Source organism: Loxodonta africana, chromosome 11, assembly GCF_030014295.1.
Source record: "Loxodonta africana isolate mLoxAfr1 chromosome 11, mLoxAfr1.hap2, whole genome shotgun sequence".
NCBI classification, from domain to species: domain Eukaryota; kingdom Metazoa; phylum Chordata; class Mammalia; order Proboscidea; family Elephantidae; genus Loxodonta; species Loxodonta africana.
The window spans coordinates 1,929,370-1,948,577 of record NC_087352.1 but is presented as its reverse complement, the minus strand read 5'-3'; the positions used below and the strand labels follow the sequence as shown (position 1 = coordinate 1,948,577).

At 53.3% G+C, this 19,208-nt stretch overlaps 2 protein-coding genes across 4 annotated transcripts; one reads left to right on the top strand and one right to left on the bottom strand.

Annotated features, from left to right (window-relative positions):
* Positions 1–29: 29 nt before the first annotated feature.
* On the bottom strand, positions 30–8,800 carry LOC135232736 (basic proline-rich protein-like). Its single transcript, XM_064293476.1, has 2 exons — positions 8,700–8,800; positions 30–1,911 (listed from the first exon to the last, which is right to left on the bottom strand). Exons 1-2 carry the CDS (start codon positions 8,798–8,800, stop codon positions 30–32), a joined length of 1,983 nt encoding a protein of 660 aa, XP_064149546.1.
* Positions 8,801–9,148: 348 nt separating this feature from the next.
* On the top strand, positions 9,149–17,689 carry RBM42 (RNA binding motif protein 42). 3 transcript variants are annotated; one of them, XM_003420757.4, is made up of 10 exons: positions 9,149–9,332; positions 9,567–9,711; positions 11,109–11,193; positions 11,278–11,352; positions 12,809–12,874; positions 12,951–13,126; positions 13,722–14,051; positions 14,362–14,479; positions 17,167–17,361; positions 17,447–17,689. In XM_003420757.4, the coding sequence occupies exons 1-10, from the start codon at positions 9,205–9,207 to the stop codon at positions 17,557–17,559; spliced, it is 1,431 nt and encodes a 476-aa protein (XP_003420805.2). In that variant the 5' UTR covers positions 9,149–9,204; the 3' UTR covers positions 17,560–17,689. The 3 variants fall into 3 exon arrangements, with proteins under 3 accessions (XP_003420805.2, XP_064149605.1, XP_064149604.1); XM_064293535.1 differs by lacking the exon at positions 12,809–12,874 and having other exon boundaries at positions 12,975–13,126; XM_064293534.1 differs by lacking the exon at positions 12,809–12,874 and having other exon boundaries at positions 12,972–13,126.
* The last annotated feature ends 1,519 nt before the right edge of the window (positions 17,690–19,208 follow it).

The window sequence follows — 19,208 nt, the reverse complement described above, 5'->3', positions numbered from 1 at the left end:
AAAAAAAAGAGGAGGCTGCACCGCAAAGGTCACACTCCCGTAAAGGCGGTGAAAGGGAGCCACGCGGGCATCTGAGGAAGGGGCTGCGGTGGGAGGGGGCCGCGCGGGCGTCTGAGGAAGGGGCTGCGCTGGGAGGGGGCCGCGCGGGCGTCTGAGGAAGGGGCTGCGGTGGGAGGGGGCCGCGCGGGCGTCTGAGGAAGGGGCTGCGGTGGGAGGGGGCCGCGCGGGCGTCTGAGGAAGGGGCTGCGCTGGGAGGGGGCCGCGCGGGCGTCTGAGGAAGGGGCTGCGCTGGGAGGGGGCCGCGCGGGCGTCTGAGGAAGGGGCTGCGCTGGGAGGGGGCCGCGCGGGCGTCTGAGGAAGGGGCTGCGCTGGGAGGGGGCCGCGCGGGCGTCTGAGGAAGGGGCTGCGCTGGGAGGGGGCCGCGCGGGCGTCTGAGGAAGGGGCTGCGCTGGGAGGGGGCCGCGCGGGCGTCTGAGGAAGGGGCTGCGCTGGGAGGGGGCCGCGCGGGCGTCTGAGGAAGGGGCTGCGGTGGGAGGGGGCCGCGCGGGCGTCTGAGGAAGGGGCTGCGCTGGGAGGGGGCCGCGCGGGCGTCTGAGGAAGGGGCTGCGCTGGGAGGGGGCCGCGCGGGCGTCTGAGGAAGGGGCTGCGCTGGGAGGGGGCCGCGCGGGCGTCTGAGGAAGGGGCTGCGCTGGGAGGGGGCCGCGCGGGCGTCTGAGGAAGGGGCTGCGCTGGGAGGGGGCCGCGCGGGCGTCTGAGGAAGGGGCTGCGCTGGGAGGGGGCCGCGCGGGCGTCTGAGGAAGGGGCTGCGCTGGGAGGGGGCCGCGCGGGCGTCTGAGGAAGGGGCTGCGGTGGGAGGGGGCCGCGCGGGCGTCTGAGGAAGGGGCTGCGGTGGGAGGGGGCCGCGCGGGCGTCTGAGGAAGGGGCTGCGCTGGGAGGGGGCCGCGCGGGCGTCTGAGGAAGGGGCTGCGCTGGGAGGGGGCCGCGCGGGCGTCTGAGGAAGGGGCTGCGCTGGGAGGGGGCCGCGCGGGCGTCTGAGGAAGGGGCTGCGCTGGGAGGGGGCCGCGCGGGCGTCTGAGGAAGGGGCTGCGCTGGGAGGGGGCCGCGCGGGCGTCTGAGGAAGGGGCTGCGCTGGGAGGGGGCCGCGCGGGCGTCTGAGGAAGGGGCTGCGGTGGGAGGGGGCCGCGCGGGCGTCTGAGGAAGGGGCTGCGGTGGGAGGGGGCCGCGCGGGCGTCTGAGGAAGGGGCTGCGGTGGGAGGGGGCCGCGCGGGCGTCTGAGGAAGGGGCTGCGCTGGGAGGGGGCCGCGCGGGCGTCTGAGGAAGGGGCTGCGCTGGGAGGGGGCCGCGCGGGCGTCTGAGGAAGGGGCTGCGCTGGGAGGGGGCCGCGCGGGCGTCTGAGGAAGGGGCTGCGCTGGGAGGGGGCCGCGCGGGCGTCTGAGGAAGGGGCTGCGCTGGGAGGGGGCCGCGCGGGCGTCTGAGGAAGGGGCTGCGCTGGGAGGGGGCCGCGCGGGCGTCTGAGGAAGGGGCTGCGCTGGGAGGGGGCCGCGCGGGCGTCTGAGGAAGGGGCTGCGCTGGGAGGGGGCCGCGCGGGCGTCTGAGGAAGGGGCTGCGCTGGGAGGGGGCCGCGCGGGCGTCTGAGGAAGGGGCTGCGCTGGGAGGGGGCCGCGCGGGCGTCTGAGGAAGGGGCTGCGCTGGGAGGGGGCCGCGCGGGCGTCTGAGGAAGGGGCTGCGCTGGGAGGGGGCCGCGCGGGCGTCTGAGGAAGGGGCTGCGCTGGGAGGGGGCCGCGCGGGCGTCTGAGGAAGGGGCTGCGCTGGGAGGGGGCCGCGCGGGCGTCTGAGGAAGGGGCTGCGCTGGGAGGGGGCCGCGCGGGCGTCTGAGGAAGGGGCTGCGCTGGGAGGGGGCCGCGCGGGCGTCTGAGGAAGGGGCTGCGCTGGGACGTGCCAGCGTGAGGACCGCGGGGGGGATGTGTTAGGAAACGAGCTTATCCTCCAGTTCTCATACGGTTTCTTTTTTTACATTTAAATCTCTGTGCCTTTTGGGATTTTATCCTGACAAATGGACCCAGTTTGTCCTGTCACAGATATCCCAGTGTCGTCGTTAGTTGCCTCTGAGTCAGCCCCACTCATGGCAGTTTGTGTATAACGGAAGTAAAGGTCGCTCGGTCTTGCGCTATCTTCGTGATCACTGGTACGTTTGAGTCCGTGGTTGTGGCTGTTGCGTCAGTGCATCTCATTGAGGGTTTCCCTCGTTTTCACTGGCCCTCTACTTTACCAACCATGATGTCCTTTTCTGGCGATTGGCCTTTCCCGATGTGACCAAAGTGAGTCAAAGTCTCGTCATCCTCGCTTCTGAGGAACATCTGGTTGTATTTCTTCTAAGACGGATCTGTTCGTTCTTTTGGCAGTCCATGGTATATTTGATATTCTTCACAACACCACAGTTCTAACACATCCGTTCTTCTGTCTTCCTTTTTCATTATCCAACTTTCACATGCATACAAGGCAACTGAAAAGACCGTGGCTTGGGTCAGATGCACCTTAGTCAGCAAAGTGACGTCTTTGCTTTCTAAAAGTCAAGAAATCTTTTTGCAGCAGAGTTGCCCAATACAATATGTCATTTGATATCTTGACTGGTACTTTGATGGAAGTATGCATGTGAAAGCTGGACAATGCATAAGGAAGACTGCAGAAGAGTTGATGCCTTTGAGTTGTGGCGTTGGCAAATATTGAATATACCATGGACTGCCAAAAGAACAAACAAATCTGTCTTGGCAGAAGTACAGCCAAAATGCTCCTTAGAAATGAGGATGACAAGACTTTGTCTCACATACTTTGGACATGTTATCAGGAAGGACTGGTTCCTGAAGAAGGACATCATGCTTGGTAAAGTAGAGGGTCAGTGAAAAAGAGGAAGACCCTCAATGAGATGGATTGACACAGTGGCTGCAACAATGGGCTCAAGCATAACAACGATCATGAGGATGGTGCAGGACTGGGCAGTGTCATTCTGTTGTATGCAGGGTTGCTATGAGTTGGAACCGACTCAATGGCGCCTAACAACAACTTCCATGGACAATGATTGTTGATCCAAGTAGAATGAAATCATTGGCAGCTTCAACTCCAGACCCTCCACTATCCCAACAATGTATTAAAAGTCCCAGTCAGAACTGAAGAGGTAGACTCGGGAATGAACTGAGGAGACAAGGAGACTTTCTGAGGTGATGGACATGTATCATATGATGGCAGTGGTGTGGGTTACACAGGTGTATAAAAAACCCGCTGCCATTGAGTCGATTCCGACCCACAGCAACCCTGTAGGACAGAGTAGGACTCCCCATAGGGTTCCCAAGGAGCGCCTGGTGGATTCCAACTGCCGACCTTCTGGTTAGCAGCTGAGCCCTTAACCACCGAGCCACCAGCGTTATAGATTCGTCAAAATGCATCTAACTGTACACTTAAGGTCTGTGCGTTTCACTATGTGTGGATTATTCGATTCATAAAGTAAAATTTTACCCCCTGGCTTGAGAGGTCACCTTTGTGACACACTAAGTTTCCGTGTTTAGCTGGGCCGTAGCTGGTTTCTCTGCAGCCCCCTCAGCTGACTCTCCCTGTGCCCTTCCCACAGCACCTTCCTTACAGAGCCTTCTTACACAGCTGAGTTTCTGTCTTAGTTTCCTGGTGCTGCCGTAGCAGGAATATCGCAAGCGGGTGGCTTTAACGACCAGAGATTTACTTTCTCAGTTTAGGAGGCTAACCAGTTGCTGCCGAGTCAATTTGGGAGGCTAGAAGTCCAAACGGAGGATATCAGCTCTAGGGGAAGACTATCTCTGTGTGGGGGGGGCGTGTGTGTCTCTCAGAAGATCCTTGTCTGTTTTCCGTTTCTGTCCCTCACGTGGCTGCTTGTCGACCCTCACGTGGAGTGGCATCTATCATCTCTAACCTGTGCTTGCTTCTGTACCTAACCTGCTCTCAAATGATTGGCTTAAGATACACCCTGTACTGATACGGGAAACCCTGGTGGCACAGTGGTTAAGAGTTTGGCTGCTAACCAAAAGGTTGGCAGTTCCAATCCACCAGGTGCTCCTTGGAAACCCTATGGGGCAGTCTACTCTGTCCTGTAGGGTCGCTATGAGTTGGAGTCGACTTGACAGCAACAGATTTGGTTTGGGGCTTTATACTGATACACAGTTAGCAGCTGAGCTTTTATCCACTGCGTTACCAGGGCTCCTGTACTGATACAGCCTCATTAAAATAACCAAAAACACCTGTCCCCAGATGGGATCGCATGCACATGTGTAAAGACCAAATCTGCTGCCGCTGAGTCAGTTCTGACTCATGGCGACCCTGCAGGAGGGAGTAGAACTGCCCCATAGGGTTTCCGAGGCTGTGATCTGTATGGAAGCAGACCACCACATCTTTCTCCCGTGGAGCAGCTGGTGGGTTCGAACCGCCGACCTTGTAAGTAGCAGCTGAGCACTGCACCACCAGAGCTGCTCCCACATGTGTGAGGATTAGCGTTTACAACACATTTTGGGGGGATGCAATTCAACCCATGACGGCATCTGAAATAGCTGGTTGCACTCTTGCACTTATCTTTCAGTGTTTTCCTGTCTCTTTGTGCTCGTTTATTTTCCCAAACAAAATGAACCTGATACTCAACTTGCCTGGTTCCAAAAGAAAGCAAAAACGGAAGGTAGTTTTACTGGGGTTGCAGCAAGTTCACAAATTAGGGAGATGAGATCTTTGTGATCCTGAACCTTATTTCTCCTCCCTCCTACAACTCCTCTCTTATTCTCCAGAGCACCCACTCTCCAACCTTCCTCCTACGTCCCTGGCTGCTCTTTCCAGCTTCGGCACATCGGCTTTCCCAAGCGTCACCCGTGCTGCTCCCCCTCACCCAGCTGGGTCCTGCCCCCTCCTCCCTCTCCTCATCTAGGTTTCCAGTCTCCATCTTTCTTCCCAACTCCAGATCTGGGTCTTTACCCTCCTTTCCTGCTTAAGTTTTCTTTAGAGCACAGTTTATATCCCAACACACTGCCTGTTTTACATTAGACTTACTGTCTCCCTAAAATAGAATGTGAACTCCATGAAGGTGAATTCTTTTATAAACTAGAAGTTGGGCAAACTTTCCTACGATTCGAAATCCAGAATAATGAGGAGAAATGTTGATAAATTTGACTACATAAGAATAAGCTTTTGCATGGCGATATATAAATAAGCAAAACTAAAAGAAATGACAAATTGAGAAAAAAAATTGCAATTTACACCATAAAGATACGTAAGTGACACATGGTGTCAGAGTGGAAAAGAAAATTTCCAACAATTCCACAGAAAAAAGCAAAATATAAGGATAATTCTCTTAAATAGGCTCAGACTCAATCATAACAAGAGAAAAGCAAGTTAAAACTTGATACCTGTCGTGGGGGAAAAACATCACAAAGTTTAGTGCAGCAAGAAGAGTTTTATTCGGCATATATTCAGGAAGACAAAAGTTGAGAAGTAGACAAGCACGCTGCCAGAGCTAATGTCTGCCCGAGTCCAAGGACGTATTACAGGGTAAGCAAGAGTGGGAAAACGGACAAGCCCGTTTCACAGCCATGTCTGCCCAAGTCCAAGGAACATTAGAGAATCAACAGGAATGGGAAAACGGACAAGCATGCTGCCACAGACATGTCTGTCCAAGTCCAGAGAACAGAATAAGAAAGAATGGGAAAACAGACAAGCACACTGCCACAGACATGTCTGCCCAAGTCTAAGGAATATTACAGAATAGACGGAAGTAGGAAAACGGACAAGCAGGTTTCACAGCCATGTCTGCCCGAGTCCAAGGAACATTAGAGAATCAACAGGAATGGGAAAATGGACAAGCACACTGCCACAGCCATGTCTGCCCGAGTCTAAGGAATATTACAGAATAGAAAGAAGTAGGAAAACGGACAAGCAGGTTTCACAGCCATGTCTGCCCGAGTCCAAGGAAGGTTACAGAGTCATCAGTATGTTATTAACACTACAAATGGGCAAAACCATTGAAAACTTCACCTTTTCACAGATTGGCTAGAAACTTTCATCCTATATTTTGAATTGCCTTTCTTAAAGATCATTGGTACAGGTTTCAGTAACGACAGTCAGGAGGGTCTTCATTGGTCCAACAAATTTCTATTAACTATGTGTTGACAGAAAAAGAGTGGACAGTCTTTTGTGTTCTGGCTTAAGTGAAAGGTTCCCTAAAAGATATTTTCCAAGATTATTCTATCTCTTGTCTTTATACCTCAGGGCCCAGTTGATGTGTTCTTGTGAGTCTTGTTGAGCTCTTGTGAGTCCAGCTCCAGCTGGGTCACATTCTCTACACTAAAGGACAGGGAATAATGATTCCAATATTATTTCCTAAATCATACCTCAGCCTGGGAAAAAGCGTTTTTCTCTTGACAATGTTATGGAAAACAGGCACTCTGATATATCAGTGGAAGTGCAATATGGAACAACACCTATGGGGTAAACTCCAGCAAAACTATATATGCATTTACTCTTTGTCCAAACAATCCCAGTTTTAGAAATGTATCCCAAAGTCATACTGAGTGAACTGAGACAGATAGGGTTAACTGTGCTGGTGGCTGAACAAAAGAGCTTTTAAAAGATTATCATCCAGAAGTTGGTTAAACAGGAACCCACCCTGTCAACATGAAATAGGATTGGGGTAGCCCGTGAATTACTATCTCCTCCTTAGTGTCTTTCTAGTCCCCCCCTCCTCTGCAGGCTCCACATGCACAGAGGAGCAGAGTGTGGCTGCTGTTCGACCTTCCCTAGCCCTCTGAAGGTGGTGATGTAGTGCCAAAGATCAAGCGCATGTGTGGTATATCCCATAATAAGTGATGCCAAGGGCTGCCGAGAGGACTCCATCTTGAATATCAGCAGGTTCCATCTTGGATTCCAGATACACACACAAGCTAATTAACATGCACTGCTATTCTGAGAAGTACCCGCCCCTTGAAAGAAGCCCACTAAATATTCATTACTCTGTTGTCTCCACCGAACCCATATAAGCCCTAGCCTTGCTTCCCTCTTCAAGTCCATCTTTTGGAGAGGCTTAGATCCCTCCTGACTCCTTTTGCTTGACTCAAGCAAAATAAAGCTTGCTGAATAAAGTTTGTCTTTTGCATGTATTCTTACTCTGGAAAAGACAAGGAGCCTTTGTGTCAGATTAGCAATTGGTAACAGAACCACAAAATAACACGCAAAAAAGGCCCTTCTTTTCAGTACTATTGCAGGTTGTAGGATTTTGTACAAAACTCCTGAACCGTATTCTTCTTTAGAAAGTAAAAAAGACTAAAGAGAGATAACCAAATACAATGCAGGATCGTGACTGAATCCTGGATTTTAAAAAATGTTTAAAAATACACTTTTGGGACAATTGCGGGTAAGTCATATATTAGAGAATACTACTGCATCTGTATTAAGTATCTTTGGTGGGATAATTGTGGTTGGGTGGGAGAATGTTCTTAGGTGATGTGTGTTGAAGTATTAGGGATGATGTCTGCAACTTACTTTCAGATTGTTATATTGTTAGGTGCTATCGACTTGGTTCCAACTAATAACGACCTTATGTACAACAGAATGAAACACTGCCCAGTCCTGCACCATCCTCATGATCATTGTTATGCTTGAGCCCACTGTTGCAGCCACTGTGTCAGTCCATCTCATTGAGGGTCTTCCTCTTTTTCACCGACCCTCTACTTTACCAAGCATGACATCCTTCTCCAGGGACTGGTCCTTCTGATAACATGACCAAAGTATGTAAGATGAAGTGTCACCATCCTTGCTTCTAAGGAGCATTTTGGTGGTACATCTTCCAAGAGAGATTTGTTTGTTCTTTTGGCAGTCCATGGTGTATTCAACATTCTTTGCCAACACCACAATTCAAAGGCATCAGTTCTTCTTTGGTCTTCCTTATTCATTGCTCAGCTTTCAAATGCTTATGAGGCGACCATGGCTTGGGTCAGGAGCACCTTAGCCCTCAAGGTGACATCTTTGCTTTTTAACACTTTAAAGAGGTCTTTTGCAGCAGATTTGCCCAAGTCAATGCGTCGTTCGATTTCTTGACTGCTGCTTCCATGAGCATTGATTGTACAGCATCCTCTGCAGACTTTCGGATAGCTCAGGGAAAAAGTAAATGTAGCAAAATACTAAACAGTCGGTCAATCCTGAGAAGTTATGAGTGTCTATTGAGCTTTTTTTTTTTTTTAATTTTGCTGTCGGTTTTGAACAAAAATATGATTAGTATAGATAAAACAAGAAGGGTAGAATATTGATAATTGTTGAAGTTGAGCGGTACATGGGGGTTCATTTTATTATTCTCTCCACTCCTGCGTATGGTTGAAAATATTCATAAACATTTTGAAAACTTCCCAAAAAAGGAGGGGTCAGCTGTGTCCCACGAAAGGACGCAGAGACCAAACCCGCACGCGCGTCCTTCTGAAGTGACGCCTCTGACTGCTGTTTCTGGACCTGTGCGTGAGCTGTTTCCTCTGCCCACAACATTGCTTCCATCTTCGCCTAGCAAATGTCGCCTTATACTTCAGATGTCACTTCCCCCAGGCATACCGGGTCAGGCGCTTCCTTTTCTGGGAATCACTGTCCGGTAGCTTAACTGTCTACCACCCTAGAGTGGGAGTCCAAGTCCCAGCTCTGCCCCAGCCTCGCCCAACCCTGGGCGCGACAAGACGTAGGCATGCTCCCGAAAAGTGCCTTTGGCCCCTGGGCGGGGACTCCAAACTTTGCTGAGCTCGCAAAGGTCCAGGTTCCACATCGGGGGTGGGGTCAACCGGCGCCGCTACGCTCTCATTAGTCCATGTCCCTCCATGAAGGCTCCGCGGCCTTCCTCCGCAGCGCTCTCATTGGCCCAGGTTTTCCGCCGGGTTCCTCTTTCCGGCAGTCTCATTGGTCCAAGTTCCTCCCTGAGGTGGGCCCTCAGGGAGTGGCCGGGTTCTCATTGGCCCGCGCTACTGGGCGGAAAGGCGGGTCCCTGATGACGTATTGACGTCACCTAAAAGCCCTCGTCGCTTTCGCTCTGACGCCATATACCGGTGCCTACCGTGACGTAGTCACAGAGTAGGTGGCCAAACGGGAGGCGGCGGCGGCGGCGGCGGCGGCGACGGCGACGGCGGCGGCTGAGCTGAGGCGGTGGTAGCAGCGACAGCGACGGCAGCAGCGATGGCCGGGGCAGGGCCAGCCCCGGGACTTCCGGGTGCAGGAGGACCCGTAGTCCCGGGCCCTGGCGCTGGCATCCCGGGCAAGAGCGGCGAGGAGCGCTTGAAGGAGATGGAAGCGGAGATGGCCCTGTAAGGCCCGCGGCGCAGCGCGATGAAAGCCGTCCTAGAGTCAGAGCCGCCCACTCCGGGAGTCTGCTGGCCGTCGCAGGCCCGGGACATGGCTCTGGCGTGGGGCAGTGGGACCTTCGGGATTGTGGAGGCGGGGATGGGAGATGGGCAGGGGCGAAGGCGCTGTCGCGGTGTACCCAGCGTTCCAGCATTGGCGTGCGGCCCTGATCTCTAGTATCTGTCCTGCTCCTACAGATTTGAGCAGGAAGTTCTGGGGGCTCCGATAACGGGGATCCCGACTGCTGTGCCCACGGTGCCTACTGTCCCCACGGTAGAAGCGATGCAGGTCCCAGCAGCTCCTGTGATCCGCCCGATTATCGCGACCAACACATACCAGCAGGTATGGCTAAGGCATACAAGTCAGGGACCACAAGGCCTAGCACACGGTAGGTGTTTGTATATAGACTTATTGACGTGGTGACTTGTTGATTAGCATGACAGATTTTGTGTGCCATGCGCCGTTCTGCGTGCTGAGGACAGTAATGACTAAGACAGACAACATTTCTGCTCCTTGGGAGCTTATATTCTAAAGCATGTTGTCCGTAAAACTTGCAGCAACAATGAAAATGTTCTAATCTATTTAAATTTTGTATTTAAGTTAAACAACTTTTCTGTTGCATTAGTCACATTTTGAGCGCCCAGTAACCAGCTACCTGTGACTAGTAGAGAGGAAGACTATTTTAAAAAAGAAGTGACACTCATTCATTCTGTTGACAAATAATTACTGGGTGCTTTGTATGCACCGGGCACTATTCTAGGCATTAGGTGTATAAGCAGAGAAGGAACAGAGAAGAAAAACTACTGCCTCTTTGGAGTTTATATTGGCAGCTAACTTAAAGCTTGGCAGCTTGAATCCTCCAACTGCTCCTTGGAAAAACCCTATGGGGTGGCTCTACTCTGTCCTATAGGGTCCCTATGAGTTGGAATCAACCCCACGGCAACAAGTTTGGTTTTGGTTTTTTGAGGGAGAGACAGACCACCGTAGGGTAAGAAGGGCAGAGATTTAAAAGCACGGTTAAGGAAGGCCTTTCTGAAAAATGACATTACAGCGGAGGTGTAAAGATGAAGGAGGGAACCGTCCAGATGTCTGGAGGAAGAGCACTCCCGGTGCAAGGGATCTGAGGCAGATGCATACCTGACATGTTCACGGGACAGTAGGGAGACTAGTGTGGCTGGTCTCTTACAACTGCTTACCACTAGTGTGGTGATAAACAAAGGGGAAACATGGGAGGAGGTGGGCAGAGAGATGACAGAGATCAGATATTGTCGGTTCCTCTGGGACACTGTAGGGACCTCGGTTTTTCCTCTGAGATCAGGACTAGTGGAGGATTTTGAGCAGAGGGGTGATATGGTCCAACATAGATGTTAACAGGGTCACTCTGCTGTTTGGAAAATAGACTGTAGGGGCTAAGCACAAGAGATGATGGTGGCTTGGACCACAGAGGTGGCCTGGGAAATGGAGAGGACAAGGTGGACGTAATTTCAGGTACTGTTAAATGGAGAAGGTGAGACTGGGTGATAAGAGAAGCTGCTACTGGGAAGGAGCAGGACAGCTTTAGCTGGTGTGATCCCAAAGGTCTCCTGAGAAGTAGCATTTTAGCTGAGACCTCAAGGTTGGCATGTAACTAACCCCATACAAAATGCGGAGAGTAAAACCCTTGGCCTCCTGGAATAAGCCAGTCAGGGCAGATTGGGGGCGCTGAGTCACAGTCCTTACCCTATCCTCCTTCCCAAAAGGTCCAGCAGACGCTAGAGGCTCGGGCAGCTGCTGCAGCCACAGTGGTTCCTCCCATGGTGGGCGGCCCCCCCTTCGTGGGCCCAGGTAAGTAAGGGGTGTGGGGTGGGGGTGAGCTTCAGGCAGGTGGTAAAAGGGGGTACTTCCCATCATTCTCATCTCTCCCAACAGTTGGCTTTGGCCCTGGTGATCGGAGTCACCTGGACAGTCCAGAGGCTCGAGAAGCCATGTTCCTGCGGAGAGCAGGTGGGTCTGGGGCTAGGGACCCCATGTTTCCCTGGAAAGAAAAACATCTCTGTGGTTTGTCACGCACTCTTGTTTAGACTATTTTAGCCTCTCACCTAACCCACTGGTCTCTCTACTCTGAAATCACCTCTGTATTTCATTCCCCGGCCTGGTGTTGTCACCTTTCTCAGATAGGATCCTGATCCTCTCACTTCCCCAATTATAGCAAACTGCCCCATTCTCACTGTCCCACTCAGTCCCTACCTTGTGTTTCTCCATAGTTCTTAATCACTTTCTAACAAGCAATACGACTTATTCATGTATAATGATCGTCTTTTGTCTCCTTTAAGATAGAAGCTCCATGAAGGGCAGGGGTCTTGGCGCCTGCCACATGGTGTTACATATACTGCCAAGCTCCTCACCTAGCATTTAAGGCCCTACAGAGAGAGAGACCTCTCACATCCTCTCGAGGAGCTTGAAACATGGCTGGAGTGTGCCAACAATGCTCTCATTGAGGCGCGTCTCTCCCCTGCTCACTGTCACCCAGCTAGAATCCCCCAACTACCCTCCCCACAGGCCATCCACTCCTCTTGTTGTTCAGGTGACCTTCATACATACAGTCCATTTTTGTGACATTACTTCTCTGTGTGTATGAAAAGAATGCGTGTTCTCAGTTGGGTGTAAACTTCCGATATAATCTCCCTTAGATCAAACTTGTTGATGGTTTTACCTAAATCCTGTTACACTCTTGTTTTTTCCATCTGATGCTACCTGAGAAGTTGTAGCATCTCTCACTCTGCACTGTGGTCTTGATCAGAATGCATGTCTGAGCCAGTCACCCTGCCCGGTTTCCAACCTGTCTGTGGCTCCCCAGTGCACTCGGGAGGACATCCACAGCTCAGCCAACAGGGCCGTGCTTGGTTGTCTGCTCACCTCTTCACCTTTATCTTATGATGTCCTCTAATCCCTCACGCCTTCTATTCCAGTCACACTAAACTGACAATAGGGGCGGGTTTGCTCACAGATGCTCTCCCTGCCGGTGATAGTTCCTTTGCCTAAGCAGCTCCTCATTATCCTTCTGCCTCAGCTCACGTGTCCCTCCCTCCAGGAAACCGTCTCTAGGCCCCCGGCTGGTCAGAGGACTCCTCTGGGCTCCCACAACTCCCTGGGCTTTCCCCCATCCCAGCCCTGATCACTCTGGTGATGGGCCTGTTCTTTCGGCCCTGGACTGGGAGCTTCCTGAGAGCCTTGGTCTACTGGCGTGTCCCTGGCATTGCCCAGCACTGGGTCGGGCACAGAGAAGGTCCTCAGTGTAAATTTTTGCCAGCTGAACACATGAAGAGACCCCCCCCCATGTCTCCAGAAGCTTCCCCAGACACTTCTCCGGGATCTCTTGGATGCTGAAACTATCCCCCCACACTTTGCCCCACGTGCCCCAGTCCCCCATGACACACACCCCCATCTCTCTCTCCCACAGCCGTGGCCCCCCAGAGGGCCCCTATCCTTCGGCCGGCCTTCGTCCCCCATGTGCTGCAGAGAGCAGGTGAGGGGGCCATGGTCGTCATTCCTGCCACATACCCACCCTGAGCCCTCGAACTCGCCCACTAACACCCTAACAGATTCTGCTCTCTCTTCCGCAGCAGGTGGACCCCGCCCCATGGCCATTCGGCCACCTCACCAGGCTCTCGTGGGCCCCCCTCTGCCTGGGCCTCCTGGACCACCCATGATGCTACCACCAATGGCTCGGGCCCCAGGACCCCCCCTAGGCTCCATGGCAGCCATGCGACCTCCCCTGGTGAGTGTGGACAGGCTGCTGGTGGTCAAGGGTGCCGTGGGCAGGGAGACCCTCGATTGGGGTGCAGTGGCCTGTGTCTGAATCTGCCTTTCCCCTTGTTTTTCATGTTCCTGCCTTGCCATCTCTAGCTTTCCTGTAATGTCTCTCTCTGCCTTTGTCTTTCTCTGACTCTCTTTGTGGCTACATTTTCCTGTTTTTGTTTTTCTTAGTGTTTCCTTATTTTTATGAAGGATTATGGAGAGAAACACAAGCTGTGGGTGTATTTCCCTCTCTGTGTCTCTGCCATTCCTTTGTCTGGTTGTCCTCCTCTCACTCTTTTTCTGTCTTGATGTGTGTGTGTGTCTCACATGTCTCCCTAGTTCTCTCACCTGGCATTTTAGTTCGTCCCTGTGTTTCTCTCTATGTCTGTCTGTCTCTCTCTCCACCTGAGTTTCTCTGTCTCTGAGTCTGTCTCTGGGTATCTGCCCTCCTTTCTCTGTGTTGCTCTCTCATCTCCTGCTTTCAGGCTCAGGCCCTTGCTGTATCATGTAAGGTCAGAGTGGGAGTAAGGTCCGAGCCTGTGGCCTGGCCTCCTTACACTCTCCTCTGCCCATAGGAAGAGCCGGCGGCTCCCCGAGAGCTAGGACTGGGCTTGGGCCTGGGCCTCAAAGAGAAGGAAGAGGCAGTCGTGGCGGCTGCCGGACTGGAGGAGGCCAGTGCGGCAGTAGCTGTGGGGGCAGGGGGCACCCCAACTGGCCCTGTGGTCATTGGGCCCAGCCTTCCACTGGCCCTGGCCATGCCATTGCCTGAGCCTGAGCCTCTGCCCCTCCCGCTGGAGGTAGTTCGCGGCCTGTTGCCCCCACTGCGCATTCCCGAGCTCCTGTCCCTGCGTCCAAGGCCCCGACCGCCTCGACCTGAGCCACCCCCTGGCCTCATGGCTCTCGAGGTAAGCAGGAAGGACATCAGTAGGGGGGCAGGAAGGGCCGGGAGGGCAGACAGGCATGAGCTTCCACACACAGACACACGTGTCGTCTTCCATCATGGAGGTAGAAATGATTCAGGGACTGGAGGGGCTGGAGACCCTGAAGTGGGGGGCCGTGGAGGCACACACATGTCACCCACACCCAGAAGTGCATCAAGTGCTCTGACTATAGAGGCAGGAGGGCCAGGGTGCAGAGGAGGGCAGGAGAGCCTGACGGGGCAGATGGTTCCAAAAGACACCCCAAAAACCTACCCCATCCTGTTTTCCTTTGCAGGTCCCAGAACCCCTGAGTGAGGACAAGAAGAAAGGGAAGCCAGAGAAACTAAAACGCTGCATCCGCACAGCGGCTGGGAGCAGTTGGGAGGACCCCAGCCTGCTGGAGTGGGATGCAGGTGAGTGGGTTCGAGTGCGGGCTTAGGCATTGCTCAGCCAGGGACGGGCGAAGCTCCCCTCGCCTTCAGGCTGCACTATTGCTGTCCCAGCTCCTGGAGGGTGAGGCTGCGGCTCTAAAGGGCAGGACACTCCCCCAGCCACTGCTGGCACCTAGGCACTCTCATGCCAGCTTTCCTCATGAAGGGACTGGGTGGCTCAATATCAGAGTGTTTTTTTATCTCCCATCTTATTATGAAAATTTTCACAATAAAATTTGGTAAAAATAAAAATTTCACAGAGAAATTGAAAGACTAGTACAGTGCACAGCCTTTTTATCGTTGTTAGGTGCCTTTGAGTGGGTTCTGACTGATAGCGACCCTGCGTACAACAGAATGAAACACTGCCCTGACCTGTGCCAACCTCACAACCGTTACGTTTGAGCCCATCGTTGCAGCCAGTGTGTCAGTGTCTCTCGCCGAGGGTCTTCCTCTTTTTCACTGACCTTCTACTTTACCAAGCATGATGTCCTTCTCCAGGGGCTGATCCCTCTTGATAACATGTCCAAAGTATGTGAGATGAAGTCTTGCCATCCTCCCTTCTAGGGAGCGTTCTGGCTGTACTTCTTGCAGGACAGATTTGTTCATTCTTCTGGCAGTCCATGGTATAGCCAACATTTTTTGCCAACACCATAACTCAAAGGCGTCCACTCTTCTTAGGTCTTCGTTTGTCACTCTAGCTCTCAGATGCCTGTAAGGCAGCTGAAAACACCGTGGCTTGGGTGGAGCAGGCCTTCGTCTTCAGGGTGACATCTTTGCTTTTCAACACGTTAAAGAAATCTTTTGCAGCAGATTTGCCCAGTGCAATGCATCCTTTGATTTCTTGACTGCTGTTTCCATGGGTGCTGATTGTGAATCCAAGTAAAATGAAATCCTTGACAACTTCCATCTTTTCTCCATTTATCATGGCGTGGCTCATTGGTCCAGTCGTGAGGATTTTTGTTTTCTTTATGTGGAGGTGTTATCCATGCTGAAGCCTGTGGTCTTTGATCTTCATCACTAAGTGCTTCATGTCCTCTTCACCTTCAGCAAGCAAGGTTGTTGAAAGTGAAACGGACTTGAAAGTGAACAGCCTAGATTTAGTCATTAACATTTTGCCGTGTTCGCTTTAGCACTTTATTTATTTATTTTTTTGTTCAGTCCTTTGAAACAATTTGTAAACATTACAGCACTTGATGTCTAAACATCTCCGTATTCATCTCCTCAGAATAGAGACATTCTCTTTCCTATCGTAATACCATGATCACAGCTATGAAAATAACAGCGATTACACGATGTCGCATATTCACTTCGTATTCACATCTCTCCCCGAAAAAACCTATTGTCAAGTCGGTTCTGACTGCCCCGTAGAGTTTCCAAGGAGCGACTAGTGGATTCCAACTGCCAGCCTTTAGGTTAGCAGCTGACCCCTTAACCGTTGTGCCACCAGGCCCCTACATTTCCCCAGTTGTCCCAAAACTATTCTCTTTCTCCCCAATTCAGGATCCAGTCAAAATTCACATGTTGCCTTTAGTTTCATGTCTCTAGATTATCTTTTAACATAGAATGGTCTCCCCACGTCTTTGTTTTGTGTATGTTTTTTGGTGCATCCAGGCCAGTTGTCTTGTAGCAGGTCCTACCCTCTGAGTTCATCGGATGGTTTCCTTCTGGGGTGGTTTACTTGCTTCTTAAAGAGCTTCCTTAATCACTACAGAAGCCATGGAACAAACTGCAATGTATCTGAGGAAGTAACAGACCCACCCCTGTCCTTGGCCTCTGCCCTCTTTCCTGGGACTGCCTTTGTGCTCCAGGCCAGGGCTCTGGCAGCCTCAGCCCTGACATGGCCGGTGCAGGCCTTAGATCCTAGTTCTGTAACCTTGGGCAAGCCGCTTAGCCTTTCAGCGTCATTTTTGTCATCTCCAGAAAGCCGATAGCAGTATTATTTGCCTCATGGGGATAGGGATTCATGGGAATGGCCTGTGTTCAGTACAGCCCCGGTCCCAGCCAGGAGGACATGCCCAGGAACAGCAGCTGAGAGTAGGGTTGGAGAAGGATCGGGCAGTGTGTGTGGGTTTCAGGGCTCAAGGGGGCATCAGAACAGGCTTTGCAGGGGAAGTGGAGCTGAGGAAAGATGAAGCCTCTGGTGCTAAGGTCCATACTGGTGGGTGTTAGGAGCCCCAGAACTTAGAGGGGCAGGTGTCCAGGAGGCCACGGGGCCCCAGGAGCACAGACAGGCCAGGGCTGGGACGGAGGAGGGGGGTTCTTTGTAGGAATGGGTGGGAGGGCCCTGGGGTGGGAAGGGCAATGCAGTGAGGGCTTAAAGTGAGGACTCTGGAGCCGGGTGCTGGAGTTCAGGCCCCAGGTCTGCCACTTTCTGGCTGTGCGACTCTGGGCAGGTGACCTGGCCTCTATGCCTCAGTGTAAAAAGCATTGTTGGGAGGACCAAGTGTGTTAGAGCCTCAAGAGTGGTTAGCAGAGAGGTTGTCAGGGGCTAAACACTACACAGGTGTTGGTGATTACTAAGAAGGGCCCTGCCAGGAACACAGGGAGGGAGGCTTGGAGGGGTGCCTCCAAAGAAGGTGGAGTACTGAAGTAAGACAGGCACTGGGCCAGGCCAGGGTGGCAGCACCGGGCATCTGCAGCCTCTCTGACCTTCTCTCTCCCAACTCCAGATGACTTCAGGATCTTCTGTGGGGATCTGGGCAATGAGGTGAATGATGACATCTTGGCACGTGCCTTCAGCCGCTTCCCATCCTTCCTTAAGGCTAAGGTGATCCGTGATAAGCGCACAGGCAAGACTAAGGGCTATGGCTTCGTCAGCTTCAAGGACCCCAGTGACTACGTGCGCGCCATGCGCGAGATGAATGGTGGGTGAGATCTCTCTGGGGGCAGCGGGTGTGGTGGGCATCTGGCTGAGCCCCCGAACCTGACCTGAGCCCCTCATACCCCCAGGGAAATACGTGGGCTCACGCCCCATCAAGCTGCGCAAGAGTATGTGGAAGGACCGGAACCTGGACGTGGTGCGGAAGAAGCAGAAGGAGAAGAAGAAGCTGGGCCTGAGATAGGGTCTGTGGCTGGGCACCCGCTCCACCCGGCCGGGCGCTGGCTCTTCCCACAGTTGTCTCTGGAAAACTCCCCGACTGTACCCACACACCTGCCCCAAAACCAGTTTCAATAAATTTACGTTCATTTCCATCCCTGGCTGGGCCACTGCCTGGAAGCACCCTGGGGAGTGGGGCTTGGCATACCCATCTGGGGCTGGTGGGGAGCCTCGAAGGTTTGCTCAGGTAAACCCCAGGCAGCCATTTTGGAGCCCCCACTATGTGTTCATTACATCTTGAAGCCTCACAAGCATATACTAAGCACAGTCTACCCCACAGAGGAGGAAGTTGACGCACATGGCGAGGCCACAGCTGAGCCAAATCAAGGCTGTGTTCTCATCGCCAAGGGTATAGGGTCTTCCAGGCCCTGCCCTTCTGGAGCGCACAGCCTTCTAGGCTTGCGTCTGTTCAGCAAGCTCTCACCGAAGCCCTGGACAATGTCAGCACACAAACAGTGACTGAGCCAGCTCTTGGCCCTGCCCTTTGGGGCCTCATGGTCCAGCAGCAGGAGATAGGCACGTTGCCAGTGGCAGTCAAGTGGTCAGGGCTGAAACGGGGGAGCCTGGGGTGCTGTGGGAGCTCTGAGGAGGCGCCTGACAGGCCCCCTGAATAAAGGCTTCTTGGCCACTGCCAAGGTCCTGTGTCACTGTCCATCATTCCGTCTTCCTCTCTGTGTCCTTCCCAGCCTCTGCGGTCCCCATCCTCTGGTTCGCAAACCCCTCTCTGCTCTGCCTGCCAAAGCCCAGCACACGTCTGTGCCTGTGCGTCTCTTGAGTGTTTCTCTTTGTCTCCTGTCTCTCTCTTAGCGTCTCCATGAGTGTCCCTGTCTCTTCTCTCTTCCTAAGTTTCTGCCTATCTGAACCTCTACTCTCTTGCACCTTTGTCTCTGCGATTGGATGGTAGAGAAGCCAGTGATGCCTGAGGACTCTGTGGATCACCCAGCTCTGTGTGGCCCTGTTTTCCCAACTTGGAGCTTGTTTCTGCCTGTCTGTCTGCCTGGGCTTAACCTTCACCCTGAAGGCAACAGCAAGCCCCAGGAAGCTGAGGCACATTTAAGCAGGGAGGTGGCATCACAGGTTTGTACTTTAGTAAGAGCCCTGAGATGGCCATGCTCCTGGAGAAGGCTGGGGCAGAGACCTGCCAGAGTAGAAAGATTGCAAGGTTTTGGGAGGGGAGGTTGGGATGAGAATCTAGGGACGAGCCACCAGGACCCCTCACTGGGAGGAGTTGGGAAGGACTTTGGGGCATCAGAGAGATGGTGCCAGGACCTCTCAGGGAAGGAGGTGACCCAGGAAAGTTCTCAAATTCCCTCTGTTCCTGTCTTCCCCCCTTACTGCCCCACTCTGACATCACATTTTCCAGTCTGGCCTGAGGGTCAGGGGGGCGAGGGCCTCCCTCCAGCAGGAAGTGCCCTTCGGCCCCCTCCCACCTGAGCTAGACCACCCAGCCCCAGGACCCTCACCCCACCCCCCATCACTAGCTTCCCCATTCCCCACCCCCTCCCGCTCACTGCAATTAGGGAGGCAAGGAAGGAGACCGGAAGAGAGTGGTTCCAGAAAGGAGGTTTTAAATGTGTGCACGGGAGTCCTAGGAACAGGGAGGAAAGAGAAGAG

What these genes read in the sequence shown, in the direction of transcription:
- LOC135232736 (XM_064293476.1), bottom strand. Translation starts at nt 8,800, where the DNA reads ATGTGGAACCTGGACCTTTGCGAGCTCAGCAAAGTTTGGAGTCCCCGC. An exon ending in TACGTCTTGTCGCGCCCAGG is followed by an intron (nt 1,912 to 8,699) that starts GTTGGGCGAGGC and finishes CCCCTTCCTCAG; the next exon opens with ACGCCCGCGCGGCCCCCTCC.
- RBM42 (XM_003420757.4), top strand. Translation starts at nt 9,205, where the DNA reads ATGGCCGGGGCAGGGCCAGCCCCGGGACTTCCGGGTGCAGGAGGACCC. An exon ending in CGACCAACACATACCAGCAG is followed by an intron (nt 9,712 to 11,108) that starts GTATGGCTAAGG and finishes CCTTCCCAAAAG; the next exon opens with GTCCAGCAGACGCTAGAGGC. An exon ending in CCTGCTGGAGTGGGATGCAG is followed by an intron (nt 14,480 to 17,166) that starts GTGAGTGGGTTC and finishes TCCCAACTCCAG; the next exon opens with ATGACTTCAGGATCTTCTGT.